Source organism: Oncorhynchus keta, chromosome 14, assembly GCF_023373465.1.
Source record: "Oncorhynchus keta strain PuntledgeMale-10-30-2019 chromosome 14, Oket_V2, whole genome shotgun sequence".
Classification (NCBI taxonomy): Eukaryota; Metazoa; Chordata; class Actinopteri; order Salmoniformes; family Salmonidae; genus Oncorhynchus; species Oncorhynchus keta.
The window spans coordinates 7,700,580-7,721,470 of NC_068434.1; the positions used below are offsets into that span (position 1 = coordinate 7,700,580).

The 20,891-nt window shown below is 46.7% G+C and overlaps 1 protein-coding gene and 2 long non-coding RNA genes across 7 annotated transcripts in view; 1 reads left to right on the plus strand and 2 right to left on the minus strand.

Moving 5' to 3' along the window:
- Positions 1–73: 73 nt before the first annotated feature.
- On the plus strand, positions 74–11,562 carry LOC118380125 (uncharacterized). Of its 5 annotated transcripts, none has more exons than XR_008063535.1 (5): positions 74–218; positions 5,365–8,149; positions 8,248–8,345; positions 10,116–10,754; positions 11,113–11,562. It is a non-coding gene; the product is annotated as an uncharacterized LOC118380125 (long non-coding RNA). The 5 variants fall into 5 exon arrangements; XR_008063537.1 differs by lacking the exon at positions 8,248–8,345 and adding an exon at positions 8,591–8,688; XR_008063536.1 differs by having other exon boundaries at positions 5,365–7,561; positions 7,709–8,345.
- On the minus strand, positions 7,628–10,129 carry LOC127907159 (uncharacterized). Its single transcript, XR_008063539.1, has 4 exons — positions 9,937–10,129; positions 8,559–9,195; positions 7,922–8,411; positions 7,628–7,774 (listed from the first exon to the last, which is right to left on the minus strand). It is a non-coding gene; the product is annotated as an uncharacterized LOC127907159 (long non-coding RNA).
- An 8,715-nt stretch (positions 11,563–20,277) lies between the features above and the next one.
- Positions 20,278–20,891, minus strand: part of LOC127907156 (C-X-C motif chemokine 13) — an 11,741-nt gene continuing 11,127 nt past the window's right edge. Inside the window, exons 3-4 of the mRNA XM_052460933.1 lie at positions 20,490–20,570; positions 20,278–20,349 (exon numbers count right to left, since the gene is read on the minus strand). Of these exons, the coding sequence (XP_052316893.1) occupies positions 20,298–20,349; positions 20,490–20,570 (133 nt within the window). The 3' untranslated portion in view covers positions 20,278–20,297. The remainder of the gene's footprint in view (positions 20,350–20,489; positions 20,571–20,891) is intronic.

Sequence of the window (20,891 nt, forward strand, 5' to 3'; positions counted from 1 at the left end):
GTTTACATTAAATTACGGTTGTGTTAGGGTTCAGGGGAAGGGACGGCCCACCACGGATCCCGGGAAGCCACGTTATGATTCGGTTAGACGGTACGAACGGAAGCCATGTTTGTTGTTCTTCCTTCACCCTCTTTGTAGTTCGGGACGTTCAGGATTTCCTTCTGTATGTCTTTAACAGTATCACAATTTACATCTTCTCTACCACCCCCCGAATGCAGGTAATACAATGTTTTATATTGTAATGGTTACAGATCATTTATTTGGCCGAATGTTTCTCCAGTGTACATTTTGCGTCACCTCTTCGCAAGGTACAAGCACAAAGTTTGCTTGTCAGCTGGCTAAGAAGAGGGTGCTCTCGATCCGCTTGTCAAATTACTCAAGACCCATGCTTCAGCCTTGGGGGGGGGTGTATTTACTTTAGACACTAACCGGACAACACGTTCAGCTGTGTGTTCAAGTTTTCAGAACTGCTGATATGCATTTCTGACTGATGTTTGCAGATGTCATAAGGTGTCATGTTGAATGGAGGGTTTTGACAGCTCACAGCTGGAAACTAAACTTCTCTTGCAAATCAGGACCGATGCAGTTGCATAGCTGTTGCTACGTTATACCCACTACTGTCAGCTAACAAATCAACAACGAGCAATTGTCACTACGTTTACAATCAACGATAGCTACTATTGCAAATGGCTAGATAACTTTATTGAAATGTACAGTAGCTAGCTAGGTTGGTTGGTTGGTAAAGCATTGACAATAGTTTTAGATAGTTATCAGACATAAATAAACCGTGTCTGCAGTTGCTAATATACTTCGAAAATATATTATCGGATGACAACCCCAGTGTTTATTTCATAACATGGGGTCTGCAGCCACTCAGCAGCCTAGGAACAAGCCCTGTTAGTTAAAGCGTTATTGATACTGTGATGCTGGTGCCACTATCACCGCAACAGGACACGTGACCGGATGCTGGCGCCACTATCACCGCAACAGGACACGTGACCGTCTTGTGTTTAAACAGAAAAACAGCTATAGGAAAGTACCAGTCAGCGCGATCCAAACTTCTTCTAGCCACCCATGAGTGAGGAACCTACATGCCAAGTATAGACCATATCTTGTGTTCCCTGCAGGTTATAGAAAAGAGCGGAAGCTCAGTTCAGATTCCAGTCCTACCTACCTACAGGTTATGGAACATTTCCTTAATAAGGAGAAAGCCCCCCAAATCTATGTAAAAAAAAAAAAAAAACAGTAAATAGTATTGTAACGAACCTGCGTTTATAATCGCGGATATCGACTCTGCTGGTCGAGCATGCTTTTGGGGCATAGTCGATAGCGCGAGACCTGCTCCCTGCCTGTTTCATTACATTGTCTATTACCGTTTTTACTATAGCAATACTACAGTATTTATACTATAATAAACCTTACTACAGTATACTACAGTCATGTCCGCAAAAATACTACAGTGAACTGAATACTATAGTATACTACAGTCATCACGGTTGTGTTTTTGCGCAACAACACTACTGTGAATTCTATAGTATATCAATAGTAATACTACCGTATTTATACTAAAATAATTGCTACAGTTATGCCCACATCACTCCAGTAAATACTATAGTATATCAATAGTAATATTAAAGTATTTAGAGCATTTTTATTCATATGGTAAAACTCTACTTTGTTTTTGTTGGGTCATTTGTTCCCAGAACTCCCACTGCATTGAATGACATTCAGGCGTCCAAATGAGTCAGTCTCATAACTGAACCTAATTTTATCTCAGTATGAGCAGAGCACATAATTTCTTTCGTCGTTCTATAATCTACCTTGATGGAAATAAAGTGCCTTTAGCATTGCATGTTTATTTTACCTTTATTTAACTAGGGAAGTCAGTTAAGAGTTAATTCTTATTTTCAATGACGGCCTAGGAACAGTGGGTTAACTGCCTGTTCAGGGGCAGAACGACAGATTTGTACCATGTCAGCTCGGGGATTTGAACTTGCAACCTTCCGGTTACTAGTCCAACGCTTTAACCACTAGGCTACCCTGCCTCCCTCCTCTAACCACTAGGCTACCTGCCTCCCTCCTCTAACCACTAGGCAACCTGCCTCCCTCCTCTAACCACTAGGCAACCTGCCTCCCTCCTCTAACCACTAGGCAACCTGCCTCCCTCCTCTAACCACTAGGCAACCTGCCTCCCTCCTCTAACCACTAGGCTACCTGCCTCCCTCCTCTAACCACTAGGCAACCTGCCTCCCTCCTCTAACCACTAGGCAACCTGCCTCCCTCCTCTAACCACTAGGCTACCTGCCTCCCTCCTCTAACCACTAGGCTACCTGCCTCCCTCCTCTAACCGCTAGGCTACCTGCCTCCCTCCTCTAACCACTAGGCAACCTGCCTCCCTCCTCTAACCACTAGGCTACCTGCCTCCCTCCTCTAACCACTAGGCTACCTGCCTCCCTCCTCTAACCGCTAGGCTACCTGCCTCCCTCCTCTAACCGCTAGGCTACCTGCCTCCCTCCTCTAACCGCTAGGCTACCTGCCTCCCTCCTCTAACCGCTAGGCTACCTGCCTCCCTCCTCTAACCGCTAGGCTACCTGCCTCCCTCCTCTAACCGCTAGGCTACCTGCCTCCCTCCTCTAACCGCTAGGCTACCTGCCTCCCTCCTCTAACCGCTAGGCTACCTGCCTCCCTCCTCTAACCGCTAGGCAACCTGCCTCCCTCCTCTAACCGCTAGGCTACCTGCCTCCCTCCTCTAACCACTAGGCAACCTGCCTCCCTCTAACCACTAGGCTACCTGCCTCCCTCCTCTAACCACTAGGCAACCTGCCTCCCTCCTCTAACCACTAGGCTACCTGCCGCCTCTACACTCTAACCACTAGGCTACCTGCCTCCCTCCTCTAACCACTAGGCTACCTGCCTCCCTCCTCTAACCACTAGGCAACCTGCCTCCCTCCTTTAACCACTAGGCAACCTGCCTCCCTCCTCTAACCACTAGGCTACGCTGCCGCCTCTACACTCTAACCACTAGGCAACCTGCCTCCCTCCTCTAACCACTAGGCAACCTGCCTCCCTCCTCTAACCACTAGGCTATGCTAACGGGCATGCCTGCTCTGCTCGGAGAAGATGGCGGACGTTGCAAGATTACCACTAACCCTATGGACTCTCCTCATAGGGTTAGTGGTAGGCTATAGGGACTGTCCTCATGGGGTTAGTGGTAGGCTATAGGGACTGTCCTCATAGGGTTAGTGGTAGGCTATAGGGACTGTCCTCATAGGGTTAGTGGTAGGTTATAGGGACTGTCCTCATAGGGTTAGTGGTAGGCTATAGGGACTGTCCTCGTAGGGTTAGTGGTAGACTATAGGGACTGTCCTTGTAGGGTTAGTGGTAGGCTATAGGGACTGTCCTTGTAGGGTTAGTGGTAGGCTATAGGGACTGTCCTTGTAGGGTTAGTGGTAGGCTATAGGGACTGTCCTTGTAGGGTTAGTGGTAGGCTATAGGGACTGTCCTTGTAGGGTTAGTGGTAGGCTATAGGGACTGTCCTTGTAGGGTTAGTGGTAGGCTATAGGGACTGTCCTCATAGGGTTAGTGGTAGACTATAGGGACTGTCCTCATAGGGTTAGTGGTAGACTATAGGGACTGTCCTCATAGGGTTAGTGGTAGGTTATAGGGACTGTTCTCATAGGGTTAGTGGTAGGCTATAGGGACTGTCCTCATAACGTTAGTGGTAGGCAACAGGGACTGTCCTCATAGGGTTAGTGGTAGACTATAGGGACTGTCCTCATAGGGTTAGTGGTAGGCTATAGGGACTGCCCTCATAGGGTTAGTGGTAGGCTATAAGGACTGTCCTCAGGGTTAGTGGTAGACTATAGGGACTGTCCTCATAGGGTTAGTGGTAGGCTATAGGGACTGTCCTCATAGGGTTAGTGGTAGACTATAGGGACTGTCCTCATAGGGTTCGTGGTAGACTATAGGGACTGTCCTCGTAGCGTTAGTGGTAGACTATAGGGACTGTCCTCATAGGGTTAGTGGTAGACTATAGGGACTGTCCTCATAGGGTTAGTGGTAGACTATAGGGACTGCCCTCATAGGGTTAGTGGTAGACAATAGGGACTGTCCTCATAGGGTTAGTGGAAGGCTATAGGGACTGCCCTCATAGGGTTAGTGGTAGGCCATAGGGACTGCCCTCATAGCGTTAGTGGTAGACTATAGGGACTGTCCTCATAGCGTTAGTGGTAGGCTATAGGGACTGCCCTCATAGAGTTAGTGGTAGGCTATAGGGACTGTCCTCATAGGGTTAGTGGTAGGCTATAGGGACTGCCCTCATAGGGTTAGTGGTAGGCCATAGGGACTGCCCTCATAGCGTTAGTGGTAGACTATAGGGACTGTCCTCATAGCGTTAGTGGTAGGCTATAGGGACTGTCCTCATAGGGTTAGTGGTAGGCTATAGGGACTGCCCTCATAGAGTTAGTGGTAGGCTATAGGGACTGTCCTCATAGGGTTAGATGTAGACTATAGGGACTGTCCTCATAGGGTTAGTGGTAGGCTATAGGGACTGCCCTCATAGGGTTAGTGGTAGGCTATAGGGACTGCCCTATGAGGACAGCCTCATGACTTACAGATACACATACGACTTCAAGGTAAAGCTTACTGGTTCCTGTCGCTCTCTCTATTTCTCTCCCTTCTCTCTCTCCTTTTGTTGAGATCCTTATTATTCTCTATGTTTGGTTAGGTCAGGGTGTGACTCGGGTGTGAAATTCTATGTTTTTTATTTCTTTGTTTTTGGCCGAGTGTGGTTCCCAATCAGAGGCAGCTGTCTATCGTTGTCTCTGATTGGGAATCATACTTAGGCAGCCTGTTTTCCACCTGAGTTTGTGGGGATCTTGTTTTCTGTTTAGTTGCTGTTGCCTGACAGGACTGTGCTCTTTTGTTTTTTTTGTCTTTGTTATTTTGTTTGGTGTCGTCAATAAAGTTACGATGTACGCCTACCACGCTGTGCCTTGGTCTCCTTCTACAATAGAAAGCCGTTACACTCTGCCTCCTCTCGCGCTCCCTCTTTCTGTACTCCTTCTCTCTTCTCTCTCTCTCCTTCCATCTCTCTCCCTCCTCTCTGTCCATCAGTTTTTCTCCCTCCTTCTGTCCATCTCTCTGCCTCTCTCTCTCTCTCTCTCTCTCTCTCTCTCTCTCTCTCTCTCTCTCTCTCTCTCTCTCTCTCTCTCTCTCTCTCTCTCTCCCCATCACCCCATACTGTAGAGCAAAGTGTCAACATTACAGAGCATCCATGATGCTAAAATATATTTTAGAATATTTGAACGTATAGCAATGCTGACAAGATCTTTCTCCGTTCTTTATTTCTTCCTCGCTGTGCAGGGCGTAATCGATTACATCTTCTTCTCCAAGACTCACATGTCTGTAGCCGGGTTGCTCGGTCCCCTGGAGTCTCGGTGGTTAACGGACAACAACATCACCGGCTGTCCCCACCCCCACATCCCCTCTGACCACTTCCCTCTGCTCGCCCAGCTGGATCTCCACCCGCCCCTCACCACCTCCACCTCCTCCTCCTCCTCCCTCAACGGCCTGCACCTGCCTGTCCACAGGTAGTGGTTGTCACGACCACTCACCCTCTGACCCCTTTGAACACCTAATGCCCCGCCTCCTCTGCCCCCCCAAAAAAAAGGACTTTGTACATTTTCTTATCGTGTCCCTAATCTCAGACCATCCAAGGAACTCCGACACAGACAACCCATTCCCCAAAGGAGTGAAGTATTCTCCCCGTACTGCTCCTTTTTTTTACCTCCATTTTGCACACAGATTGTATTTCTGTTAGTTTTGCTTGTTGTTTTTCTGTCCATTTGAACGGCTTGATACCAAATCATGTTTTGTGTTGTTTTCTGGTCATATGCTACTGCTGCTGCCCATCTCCTTGGAAAGTCCAAGTGTCCGTCAGAAATAGCACCCTATTCCCTATATAGTGCACTACTTTTGACCAGGACCCAATGCGATATAGGAAATAGGTTTCCATTTTGGAGGAAGCCCCAAGTTCAGGTCATCCTGGTCTGGTGTCTGACCACCTGATGTGTTTTTGCCTTGACCCGGTCTGGGTGGGCACGGTCTGGGTGGGCACGGTCTGGGTGGGCCCTGTCTGGGTGGGCCCGGTCTGGGTGGGCCCTGTCTGGTTGGGCCCTGTCTGGTTGGGCCCTGTCTGGTTGGGCCCTGTCTGGTTGGACCCTGTCTGGGTGGGCACGGTCTGGGTGGGCCCTGTCTGGGTGGGCACGGTCTGGGTGGGCCCTGTCTGGGTGGGCACGGTCTGGGTGGGCCCTGTCTGGGTGGGCCCTGTCTGGGTGGGCGCGGTCTGGTTGGACCCTGTCTGGGTGGGCACGGTCTGGGTGGGCCCTGTCTGGGTGGCCTGGCTGAGAGTTAGAAAAGCTTTTTGCCATAATCTAATAACAGTACGATGACAGCCGCCGTCTGGGTTTCTCTCTGGTTGAGAAATCCACTCCTCAAGACACGTTATGACATCCAGAGTTCTACTGAATTGCGTTTGATGATCATGTTAAAGTTGCCATCGTTTCATCATACACCCAAACAGGACTTCTTCTTCCTTCTCCAAAATGACGGTGGTGATTGGGACTTTTCACTACTGCTCTATTTTGGAGTTAAGTACGGTAAGACAAGGTTTTTTAAATATTTTTTTATTTTTAGCAAAATGTGAAATGTTGTCATCTCTTAACATGTGTCTATGGAAGCCTATAAGGGTCAATCAGTGAACAGGATCCCAGCATTACTATTGTATCTCAAACACAGCTTCAGTATTAACATAATTTGCTCTCAGCTTCTCATTCTGCTATGTACGTTGACACTATGCATTGATTTTTCCCTCGTCTGTTTGAGTGGTGTGTGTGTGTGTGCTCCTGACCCAATGAAAATGATCTGATATAAAAAATAAATAATAATAAAAATAATTGATTGCACCTTATTGAGGTAGGAACCAGCTACCTCTTCTGTTCATCAGTTAGCCCCTTATTGAGGTAGGATCCAGGCCTACCTCTTCTGTTCATCAGTTAGCCCCTTACTGAGGTAGGATCCAGGGCTACCTCTTCTGTTCATCAGTTAGCCCCTTATTGAGGTAGGAACCAGGGCTACCTCTTCCGTTCATCAGTTAGCCCCTTATTGAGGTAGGATACATGACTACCTCTTCTGTTCATCAGTTAGCCCCTTATTGAGGTAGGAACCAGGGCTACCTCTTCTGTTCATCAGTTAGCCCCTTATTGAGGTAGGAACCAGGCCTACCTCTTCCGTTCATCAGTTAGCCCCTTATTGAGGTAGGATACATGACTACCTCTTCCGTTCATCAGTTAGCCCCTTATTGAGGTAGGATCCAGGGCTACCTCTTCTGTTCATCAGTTAGCCCCTTATTGAGGTAGGATTCATGACTACCTCTTCTGTTCATCAGTTAGCCCCTTATTGAGGTAGGATACATGACTACCTCTTCTGTTCATCAGTTAGCCCCTTATTGAGGTAGGATACATGACTACCTCTTCTGTTCATCAGTTAGCCCCTTATTGAGGTAGGATACATGACTACCTCTTCCGTTCATCAGTTAGCCCCTTATTGAGGTAGGATACATGACTACCTCTTCTGTTCATCAGTTAGCCCCTTATTGAGGTAGGATACATGACTACCTCTTCTGTTCATCAGTTAGCCCCTTACTGAGGTAGGATACATGACTACCTCTTCTGTTCATCAGTTAGCCCCTTACTGAGGTAGGATACATGACTACCTCTTCTGTTCATCAGTTAGCCCCTTATTGAGGTAGGATACATGACTACCTCTTCCGTTCATCAGTTAGCCCCTTATTGAGGTAGGATCCAGGGCTACCTCTTCTGTTCATCAGTTAGCCCCTTATTGAGGTAGGATTCATGACTACCTCTTCTGTTCATCAGTTAGCCCCTTATTGAGGTAGGATACATGACTACCTCTTCTGTTCATCAGTTAGCCCCTTATTGAGGTAGGATACATGACTACCTCTTCTGTTCATCAGTTAGCCCCTTATTGAGGTAGGATACATGACTACCTCTTCCGTTCATCAGTTAGCCCCTTATTGAGGTAGGATACATGACTACCTCTTCTGTTCATCAGTTAGCCCCTTATTGAGGTAGGATACATGACTACCTCTTCTGTTCATCAGTTAGCCCCTTATTGAGGTAGGATACATGACTACCTCTTCTGTTCATCAGTTAGCCCCTTACTGAGGTAGGATACATGACTACCTCTTCTGTTCATCAGTTAGCCCCTTACTGAGGTAGGATACATGACTACCTCTTCTGTTCATCAGTTAGCCCCTTATTGAGGTAGGATACATGACTACCTCTTCTGTTCATCAGTTAGCCCCTTATTGAGGTAGGATACATGACTACCTCTTCTGTTCATCAGTTAGCCCATTATTGAGGTAGGATACATGACTACCTCTTCCGTTCATCAGTTAGCCCCTTATTGAGGTAGGATCCAGGCCTACCTCTTCTGTTCATCAGCTAGCCCCTTATTGAGGTAGGATCCAGGGCTACCTCTTCTGTTCATCAGTTAGCCCCTTACTGAGGTAGGATACATGACTACCTCTTCTGTTCATCAGTTAGCCCCTTACTGAGGTAGGATACATGACTACCTCTTCTGTTCATCAGTTAGCCCCTTATTGAGGTAGGATACATGACTACCTCTTCTGTTCATCAGTTAGCCCCTTATTGAGGTAGGATACATGACTACCTCTTCTGTTCATCAGTTAGCCCCTTATTGAGGTAGGATACATGACTACCTCTTCCGTTCATCAGTTAGCCCCTTATTGAGGTAGGATCCAGGCCTACCTCTTCTGTTCATCAGCTAGCCCCTTATTGAGGTAGGATCCAGGGCTACCTCTTCTGTTCATCAGTTAGCCCCTTATTGAGGTAGGATCTAGGGCTACCTCTTCTGTTCATCAGTTAGCCCCTTATTGAGGTAGGATCCAGGCCTACCTCTTCCGTTCATCAGTTAGCCCCTTATTGAGGTAGGAACCAGGGCTACCTCTTCTGTTCATCAGTTAGCCCCTTATTGAGGTAGGATCCAGGGCTACCTCTTCTGTTCATCAGTTAGCCCCTTATTGAGGTAGGATCCAGGGCTACCTCTTCTGTTCATCAGTTAGCCCCTTATTGAGGTAGGATCCAGGCCTACCTCTTCCGTTCATCAGTTAGCCCCTTATTGAGGTAGGAACCAGGGCTACCTCTTCTGTTCATCAGTTAGCCCCTTATTGAGGTAGGATCCAGGGCTACCTCTTCTGTTCATCAGTTAGCCCCTTATTGAGGTAGGATCCAGGCCTACCTCTTCTGTTAATCAGTTAGCCCCTTATTGAGGTAGGATCCAGGCCTACCTCTTCTGTTCATCAGTTAGCCCCTTATTGAGGTATGATCCAGGCCTACCTCTTCTGTTCATCAGTTAGCCCCTTATTGAGGTAGGATCCAGGGCTACCTCTTCTGTTCATCAGTTAGCCCCTTATTGGGGTAGGATCCAGGGCTACCTCTTCTGTTCATCAGTTAGCCCCTTACTGAGGTAGGATACATGACTACCTCTTCTGTTCATCAGTTAGCCCCTTATTGAGGTAGGATCCAGGGCTACCTCTTCTGTTCATCAGTGTTAGCCCCTTATTGAGGTAGGATCCAGGGCTACCTCTTCTGTTCATCAGTGTTAGCCCCTTACTGAGGTAGGATACATGACTACCTCTTCTTTTCATCAGTTAGCCCCTTATTGAGGTAGGATCCAGGCCTACCTCTTCCGTTCATCAGTGTTAGCCCCTTATTGAGGTAAGATACATGACTACCTCTTCCGTTCATCAGTTAGCCCCTTATTGAGGTAGGATACATGACTACCTCTTCTGTTCATCAGTTAGCCCCTTATTGAGGTAGGATCCAGGGCTACCTCTTCCGTTCATCAGTTAGCCCCTTATTGAGGTAGGATCCAGGCCTACCTCTTCTGTTCATCAGTTAGCCCCTTACTGAGGTAGGATACATGACTACCTCTTCCGTTCATCAGTTAGGCCCTTATTGAGGTAGGATCCAGGGCTACCTCTTCTGTTCATCAGTTAGCCCCTTACTGAGGTAGGATACATGACTACCTCTTCCGTTCATCAGTTAGCCCCTTATTGAGGTAGGATCCAGGGCTACCTCTTCTGTTCATCAGTTAGCCCCTTATTGAGATAGGATCCAGGGCTACCTCTTCTGTTCATCAGTTAGCCCCTTATTGAGGTAGGAACCAGGGCTACCTCTTCTGTTCATCAGTTAGCCCCTTATTGAGGTAGGATCCAGGGCTACCTCTTCTGTTCATCAGTGTTAGCCCCTTACTGAGGTAGGATACATGACTACCTCTTCCGTTCATCAGTTAGCCCCTTATTGAGGTAGGATACATGACTACCTCTTCCGTTCATCAGTTAGCCCCTTATTGAGGTAGGATACATGACTACCTCTTCTGTTCATCAGTTAGCCCCTTATTGAGGTAGGATCCAGGCCTACCTCTTCCGTTCATCAGTTAGCCCCTTATTGAGGTAGGAACCAGGGCTACCTCTTCTGTTCATCAGTTAGCCCCTTATTGAGGTAGGATCCAGGGCTACCTCTTCTGTTCATCAGTTAGCCCCTTATTGAGGTAGGATCCAGGGCTACCTCTTCTGTTCATCAGTTAGCCCCTTATTGAGGTAGGATCCAGGCCTACCTCTTCCGTTCATCAGTTAGCCCCTTATTGAGGTAGGATCCAGGCCTACCTCTTCTGTTCATCAGTTAGCCCCTTACTGAGGTAGGATCCAGGGCTGTTAGCCCCTTACTGAGGTAGGATACATGACTACCTCTTCCGTTCAGGGCCCTTAAGGTAGGATCCCGCTTCCGTTCATCAGTTAGGCCCTTATTGAGGTAGGATCCAGGGCTACCTCTTCTGTTCATCAGTTAGCCCCTTATTGAGGTAGGATACATGACTACCTCTTCCGTTCATCAGTTAGCCCCTTATTGAGGTAGGATCCAGGCCTACCTCTTCTGTTCATCAGTTAGCCCCTTATTGAGATAGGATCCAGGGCTACCTCTTCTGTTCATCAGTTAGCCCCTTATTGAGGTAGGAACCAGGGCTACCTCTTCTGTTCATCAGTTAGCCCCTTATTGAGGTAGGATCCAGGGCTACCTCTTCTGTTCATCAGTGTTAGCCCCTTACTGAGGTAGGATACATGACTACCTCTTCCGTTCATCAGTTAGCCCCTTATTGAGGTAGGATACATGACTACCTCTTCCGTTCATCAGTTAGCCCCTTATTGAGGTAGGATACATGACTACCTCTTCCGTTCATCAGTTAGCCCCTTATTGAGGTAGGATACATGACTACCTCTTCTGTTCATCAGTTAGCCCCTTATTGAGGTAGGATACATGACTACCTCTTCTGTTCATCAGTTAGCCCCTTATTGAGGTCGGATCCAGGGCTACCTCTTCTGTTCATCAGTTAGCCCCTTATTTAGGTAGGATCCAGGGCTACCTCTTCTGTTCATCAGTTAGCCCCTTATTTAGGTAGGATCCAGGGCTACCTCTTCTGTTCATCAGTTAGCCCCTTATTGAGGTAGGATACATGACTACCTCTTCTGTTCATCAGTTAGCCCCTTATTGAGGTAGGATACATGACTACCTCTTCCGTTCATCAGTTAGCCCCTTATTGAGGTAGGATCCAGGGCTACCTCTTCCGTTCATCAGTTAGCCCCTTATTGAGGTAGGATACATGACTACCTCTTCTGTTCATCAGTTAGCCCCTTATTGAGGTAGGATCCAGGCCTGCCTCTTCTGTCACCTAGACTAGAGTTCCTTTTTGAGTGAAGACCAAATAAAAACCTGTTGCTTTGTGAAAACTTTCAAATCCCTGGGTCCGTTACAATGACTTGGATCACGTCGAACGGGGGAGTCCGAATTTACTGACACCCTTGACAAAGATGAGAAATAATGACTGTGTAAAATCAACAATTCAAATACTGAGCTATATTTTATACGGATACAATTGCCCAGAGAAAGATTTTGTCTAACAATATTATTTTTTTTCTCAAAAAGGTAGGGGGTCAAAAGTTTAGTATTTGGTCCCATATTCCTAGCATGCAATGACTACATCAAGCCTGTGACTCTATAAACTTGTTGGATGTATTGTAAATAAGAAGATATGCTAACCTCTCATTAGGGCCTACCAGGGAGGTTAGCATGTAATATCATACCCCCAAGATATGCTAACCTCTCATTAGGGCCTACCAGGGAGGTTAGCATGTAATATCATACCCCCAAGACATGCTAACCTCTCATTAGGGCCTACCAGGGAGGTTAGCATGTAATATCATACCCCCAAGATATGCTAACCTCTCATTAGGGCCTACCAGGGAGGTTAGCATGTAATATCATACCCCCAAGATATGCTAACCTCTCATTAGGGCCTACCAGGGAGGTTAGCATGTAATATCATACCCCCAAGATATGCTAACCTCTCACCATTACCAATAACAAGGGAGGTTAGCATGTAATATCATACCCCTAAGACATGCTAACCTCTCACCATTACCAATAACAGGGGAGTACCTGTATTTCTGGAAAACCTGGGAATTTTGAGAAAATTAACAGAATTTTGCAAACCTAATCACCATACCCATAAATACAGTATATGTCTTCATTCAAAGAGCTGCAAAACCTGGACCCGTACAAATCAGCTGGGCTTGACAATCTGGACCCGCTATTTCTGAAACTATCTGCCGCCATTGTCGCAACCCCTATTACCAGCCTGTTCAACCTCTCTTTCATATCGTCTGAGATCCCCAAGGATTGGAAAGCTGCCACAGTCATCCCCCTCTTCAAAGGGGGAGACACCCTGGACCCAAACTGCTATAGACCTATATCCATCCTGCCCTGCCTATCTAAGGTCTTCGAAAGCCAAGTCAACAAACAGGTCACTGACCATCTCGAATCCCACCGTACCTTCTCCGCTGTGCAATCTGGTTTCCGAGCCGGTCACGGGTGCACCTCAGCCACACTCAAGGTACTAAACGATATCATAACCGCCATCGATAAAAGACAGTACTGTGCAGCCGTCTTCATCGACCTCGCCAAGGCTTTCGACTCTGTCAATCACCATATTCTTATCGGCAGACTCAACAGCCTCGGTTTTTCGGATGACTGCCTTGCCTGGTTCACCAATTACTTTGCAGACAGAGTTCAGTGTGTCAAATCGGAGGGCATGCTGTCCGGTCCTCTGGCGGTCTCTATGGGGGTGCCACAGGGTTCAATTCTCGGGCCGACTCTTTTCTCTGTATATATCAATGATGTTGCTCTTGCTGCGGGCGATTCCCTGATCCACCTCTACGCAGACGACACCATTCTATATACTTTCGGCCCGTCATTGGACACTGTGCTATCAAACCTCCAAACGAGCTTCAATGCCATACAGCACTCCTTCCGTGGCCTCCAACTGCTCTTAAACGCGAGTAAAACCAAATGCATGCTTTTCAACCGATCGCTGCCTGCACCCGCATGCCCGACTAGCATCACCACCCTGGATGGTTCCGACCTTGAATATGTGGACATCTATAAGTACCTAGGTGTCTGGCTAGACTGCAAACTCTCCTTCCAGACTCACATCAAACATCTCCAATCAAAAATCAAATCAAGAGTCGGCTTTCTATTCCGCAACAAAGCCTCCTTCACTCACGCTGCCAAGCTTACCCTAGTAAAACTGACTATCCTACCGATCCTCGACTTCGGCGATGTCATCTACAAAATGGCTTCCAACTCTCTACTCAGCAAACTGGATGCAGTCTATCACAGTGCCATCCGTTTTGTCACTAAAGCACCTTATACCACCCACCACTGCGACTTGTATGCTCTAGTCGGCTGGCCCTCACTACATATTCGTCGCCAGACCCACTGGCTCCAGGTCATCTACAAGTCCATGCTAGGTAAAGCTCCGCCTTATCTCAGTTCACTGGTCACGATGGCAACACCCATCCGTAGCACGCGCTCCAGCAGGTGTATCTCACTGATCATCCCTAAAGCCAACACCTCATTTGGCCGCCTTTCGTTCCAGTACTCTGCTGCCTGTGACTGGAACGAATTGCAAAAATCGCTGAAGTTGGAGACTTTTATCTCCCTCACCAACTTCAAACATCAGCTATCCGAGCAGCTAACCGATCGCTGCAGCTGTACATAGTCTATAGGTAAATAGCTCACCCATTTTCACCTACCTCATTCCCATACTGCTTTTATACTGTTTTTATTTATTTACTTTTCTGCTCTTTTGCACAACAATATCTCTACCTGTACATGACCATCTGATCATTTATCACTCCAGTGTTAATCTGCAAAATTGTATTATTCGCCTACCTCCTCATGCCTTTTGCACACATTGTATATAGACTGCCCATTTTTTCTACTGTGTTATTGACTTGCTAATTGTTTACTCCATGTGTAACTCTGTGTTGTCTGTTCACACTGCTATGCTTTATCTTGGCCAGGTCGCAGTTGCAAATGAGAACTTGTTCTCAACTAGCCTACCTGGTTAAATAAAGGTGAAATAAAAAAATAAAAATAAAAATAAAAACCCTCAAGGAACAAACACTAAGTTTATATGACTTCAAAGTTACAGAAATTCCCAGGTATCGCCCTAATGTGGATACACTAATACCATGGCAACACTGTAGTGTGTGTGTGTGTGTGTGTGTGTGTGTGTGTGTGTGTGTGTGTGTGTGTGTGTGTGTGTGTGTGTGTGTGTGTGTGTGTGTGTGTGTGTGTGTGTGTGTGTGTGTGTGTGTGTGTGTGTGTGTGTGTGTGTGTGTGTGTGTGTGTGTGTGTGTGTGTGTGTGTGCGTGGTGTCTGAATCTGTTGTCAACATAACATGCCTTGGCAACGTTGGCTTTGCTTTTATTTGCCCATGAATCAAACTGACACGCTATGCCTCCGATTTTCAATGACTTCTGTGAAACCAGAGAGAGAAAACTACATTTGTAGCAGTTCTATATCAAAGCCACATAGGATCATCTTTGGTGACTGTCTGACCACTATAACTGGTGATTTTTTTGGGGGGGGCGGTATAATATGTACCTCGTCCCGTGTATGATCATGCTGTCTTGCAAGTTCCTACACTACATGAGTATGTGGACACCTGCTCGTCGAACATCTCATTCCAAAATCATGGGCATTAATATGGAGTTGGTCCCCCCCTTTTGCTGCTATAACAGCCTCCACTCTTCTGGGAAGGCTTTCCACTAGATGTAGGAACATTGCTGCTATAACAGCCTCCACTCTTCTGGGAAAGCTTTCCTCTAGATGTTGGAACATTGCTGCTATAACAGCCTCCACTCTTCTGGGAAGGCTTTCCACTAGATGTTGGAACATTGCTGAGGAGACTTGTTTCCATTCAGCCACAAGAGCATTAGTGAGGTCGGGCACTGATGTTGGGCGATTAGGTCTGTCTCGTAGTCGGCGTTTCAATTAATCCTAAAGGTGTTCGATGGGGTTGAGGTCAGGGCTCTGTGCAGGCCATCCACACTGATCTCGACAAACCATTTCTGTATGGACCTTGCTTTGTGCACGGGGGCATTGTCATGCTGTAACAGGAAAGGGCCTTCCCCAAACTGTTGCAACAAAGTTGGAAGCACAGAATCATCTGGAATGTCATTGTATGATGTAGCGTTAAGATTTCTCTTCACTGGAACTAAGGGGCCTAAACCAGACTGTTATTCCTCATCCACCAAACCTTACAGTTGGAACTATGCATTGGGGCAGGTAGCGTTCTCCTGGCATCCGCCAAACCCAGATTTGTCCGTCGGACTGCCAGATGGTGAAGCGTGATTCATCACTCCAGAGTCCAGAAGCGGTGATCTTTACACCCCTCCAACCGACGCTTGGCATTGTGCATGGTGATCTTAGGCTTGTGTTCGGCTGCTCGGCCATGGAAACCCATTTCATGAAGCTCCCGACAAACAGTGCTTGTGCTGACGTTTCCAGAAGCAGTTTGTAACTCGGTAGTGAGTGTTGCAACCGAGGACAGACGATTTTTACACGCTTCAGCATTTGGCGGTCCCGTTCTGTGAGCTTGTGTAACCTACCACTTCAGCCATTGTTACTCCTAGACGTTTCTACTTCACAATAAAAGCACTTACAGTTGGCCGTTGCAGCTCTAACAGGGCAGAAACTTGCTCAACTGACTTGTTGGAAAGTTGGCATCCTATGATGGTGCCACGAGGAAAGTCACTGAGCTCTTCAGTAAGGCCATCTACTGTTAATTTTTGTCTATGGAGATTGCATGGCGGTGTGTTTGATTTTATATACCTGTCAGCAACGGGTGTGACTGAACTATGCGAATCCTCTCATTTTAAGATGTGTCCACATACTTTTGTATATATGTTATCTCTAGTTTGTACAGGATCATGGTCCAAACTAACCAAGACAGTCGTGAAGAGGAGCACGACAAAACCTTTTCCCCCTCAGGAGACTGAAAAGATTTGGCATGGGTCCCCAGATCCTCAAGAAGTTCTACAGCTGCACCATCGAGAGCATCCTGACTGGTTGCATCACCTCCTGGTATGGCAACTGCTCGGTCACCGGACCATTGACATTGACACCCCATTTATTTTGTACACTGCTGCTACTTGCTTGTTTATTATCTATGCATAGCATAGTCACTTACCTCAACTAACCTGTACCCCTGCACATGACTACAAATTGACCCGGTACCCCAACTAACCTGTACCCCTGCACACTGACTCGGGTACTCCTGGCCTACCCCTGTATATAGCCTCCCACACTGACCCGACTCTGTACCCCCCCTGTATGTATGATAGCCTCCTGATTGACTCGGTACCGGTACCCCCTGTATATAGCCTCCACACTGACTCGGTACTGGTCCACCCCCCCTGTATATAGCCTCCACACTGGCCTCCACACTGACTCCCCCATGTATATAGCCTCCACACTGTATATAGCCTCCACACTGGCCCCCTGTATATAACCTCCACACTGACTTGGTACCGGTACCCCATGTATATAGCCTCCACACTGACTCGGTACCGGTACCCCTATAGCCTCCATATAGCCTCCACACTGACTCTGTACCATGTATATAGCCTCCACATTGACTCTGTACTGTATATAGCCTCCACACTGACTCTGTACCGGTACCCCCTGTATATAGCCTCCACACTGACTCGGTACCGGTACCACCTGTATATAGTCTCCACATTGACTCTGTACCGGTACCCCCTGTATATAGCCCCATACTGACCCGGTACCCCCTGTATATAGCGTCCAGATTGACTCGGTACAGGTACCTCTTGTATATAGCCTCCACATTGACTCTGTACCGGTACCTCCTGTATATAGTCTCCACACCAATTGAGTTGATTATTTATTTACTAACAAGCTAAATGATAATATAAGATACACATACACACAGTCTAGGCTATTGATTAGAACTTAGTACGATGAAACCGGTCCCTAGCGGACCAACACAATATGACACGTGTTACATAAGATGGGAATTGAGAGAGAGCGAGAGCACTCTTGGGTACATTTTGTAAGCTATGCTTAGTTTAGCCCTAAACTGCCACTCTTATGGGTCAGAATTATAATGATGTAATTACTTGTTGGAGGTCTTCCTTTGGTATCTCTGTTGTTGTTTTTTATTTTACTTTTATTTAACCAGGCAAGTCAGTTAAGATCAAATTCTTATTTTCAATGACGGCCTAGAAACAGTGGGTTAACTGCCTGTTCAGAGGCAGAATGACAGATTTGTACCTTGTCAGCTCGTGGATTTGAACTTGCAACCTTCTGGTTACTAGTCCAACGCTCTAACCACTAGGCTACCCTGCCGGGTATCTTTTGGGTATCTCTGTTGGACCCAGTGCTTCGTGGGCTGAGCTCCGCTTAGTGAGAGATGTTCGGTCGACGTCCCGTTCTCTGGCTGGTCATCTACTTTGTTTGCGAGTCTCTGATTGTCCACCAGCTGTTACAATGTCCTCTTTTCAAGTTGTCCCAATTTGTAAGTCGCTCTGGATAAGAGCGTCTGCTAAATGACTTAAATGTAAATGTAAATGTCTCTTTCCAGTTGTCAGTTGCTCTTGTTCTGGAAGAGGGGTGTTCTGAGGATGGCAAATCAGCCGTGTAGATAGTTCCAGCGTGGGAATGAAAGCAGTGTAGACACACGATTCCTTGGAGAGAAGAACCGGGTGGTCCTTCTTGAATTCACCTTCTTAGATACTCGACCGTAGCATTTATTGTTAAGAGGTTAATTTGTCTTCTTCAACCTCGTGTTGCATTTTGGGGTCACGACTAGTCATGGACCTCGGCTGCAGCACGTGGTCAATTTAGTCTGATATGTAAATTCTTAACTCGCATGTTTTATACTCTCGGGTCAAAAAGGGGCGTTTCCGTCTTTATGGCAAGTTCTCTGGGGGCGTATCTAGTTACGAGGCAAGGTATGGATTAGACTCTGATCTAGTTTAGACAACTAAATTCACTGTTCATCTTTACAAAGACATTATCTTTGATCGGGATATTTTCAACACAACGCACAGTATGTAAACATCATGTATATATTATGGAAAACACATCAAGTTACAATGTTTTTGTTTATAATGTCGTCATTTTAACTTTTAATAACATTAAAATGACATTCATTTTCATATTCCATCTATTATTGTTACCACCATTTTGACTGATGAAATATATTGTCTGTCCCAAAGTCCATTTATTGCCATGTTACCATTGTGAGGTGGAGTGCTGGAGTCCAGAACAACATCTTGTCCTTTATTTATTGTGGCCACTAGATGGCGGTGATATAGCGTTTACTAACCATCGCCAACCCAATATGAAGAAGAAGACAATGCTCTGTTCATTGGCGGATCGCTCCCAAATCATAGGAATTCCCTCCCAGTTGACTACTTTAAAATGGTGGAAGTCCTCAATGGCAATGTCCATGGTAAAACCAGGTTATGTCCATCTACATTCCTCTATCTTTGTGGGTAAGACACAAGACCTTAACTACCAACAGGAAGTTTGAAAAGGACCTATGCTCCCCAAAGAGCAGGCGAACTACGGCCGCCCCAGTCCCTTCCCGGTCCCGCCCCAGTCCCTTCCCGGTCCCGCCCCAGTCCCGCCCCAGTCCCTTCCCGGTCCCGCCCCAGTCCCCTCCCGGTCCCGCCTCAGTCCCGCAATAGGTCCCGCCCCAGTCCCGCCCCAGTCCCTTCCCGGTCCCGCCCCAGTCCCGCCCCGGTCCCGCCCCAGTCCCTTCCCGGTCCCGCCCCAGTCCCTTCCCTTCCCGGTCCCGCCCCCCTTCCCGTCCCGCCCCAGTCCCTTCCCGGTCCCGCCCCAGTCCCGCCCCGGTCCCGCCCCAGTCCCTTCCCGGTCCCGCCCCAGTCGCGCTCCAGTCCCTTCCCGGTCCCGCCCCTGCTGGGAGTGGAATATTATCGGTCAACCCATCAGAGGCTGACTGACTTTATGGGATAATGATGCTCACATCAACAAGATGGTCAACATGAGCATTTCACCCTTCCTCCTCCTCAGGCAATAAAATGCTCATGTTTTGTACATGTTGTATAGGTTGTGTTTATTTTTCGAGGGTAGACCAAATGCATGATTTAAAACAAACATGAAATAATCACATTCAATACATCCTGAAATGATAGATAAACTAATTCACTTGGTATTGGAATCACTTGGTAATAGAATCCATTGGTATCACATTGGTATCACATTGGTGTCACATTGGCATTACATTGGTATCACATTGGCATTACATTGGCATTACATTGGTATCACATTGGTATCACATTGGCATCACATTGGTGTCACATTGGCATCACATTGGCGTCACATTGGTATCACATTGGTGTCACATTGGCATCACATTGGCATCACATTAATATAATAATAATATATGCCATTTAGCAGACATTGGTATACATTCTATTGGTATCACATTGAGCTACAGAAGGACATTGGCATTACATTGGTGTCACATTGGCATTACATTGGTCACATTGGTGTCACATTGGCATCACATTGGCATCACATTGGTATCACATTGGTGTCACATTGGCATCATCACATTGGTATCATTACATTGGTATCGTCACATTGGCATTACCATCACATTGGCATCACATTGCTCCAACATTGGCATTACATTCCTGTTCATTACATTGGCATCACATTGGCATCACATTGGTATTACATTGGTATCACATTGGTTGATCACATTTCCATTTAGATGACATTCCTGTTCCAATTCACTCAATGGTGGTTGAGATGAGGAAGTTCTGCACTTCTCTTCTTCTTGTTGGTACTGTAGAAAGAGATGGTCTGTGTTAAAGTCAACAGGCGTGTGTGTGTGTGTGTGTGTGTGTGTGTGTGTGTGTGTGTGTGTGTGTGTGTGTGTGTGTGTGTGTCTGTGTCTGTGTCTGTGTGTGTGTGTGTTGTATTTACCTTTGTAACTTGCCAATGACTTTGTTGATCCATCTTGCATCTGGAGTCACACAGACGGTGGCTTTGTCCTTCTTGGTAACGCTGATGAATGAAGGGAGGGATATATATTACAGCGTCGCCATGGTTACATATCATACACTGCAGAATTGAACCTATCAGAAAACGTCAATATGAACGTACACATATTTAGCAGATGTTATTATGGCTGTAGTGAAATGGTTGTGTTCCCAGCTCCAACAGTGCAGTAATATCTAACAATACCCACAAATCTGAGTAGAAGAATGGATTTAAGAAATCTATAAGTATTAGGATGAGCAAAGTCAGAGTCCTGTATATGTAAATGTATGTATAGATACAGTACCAGTCAAAAGTTTGGACACCTACTCATTTCAGGGTTTTTCT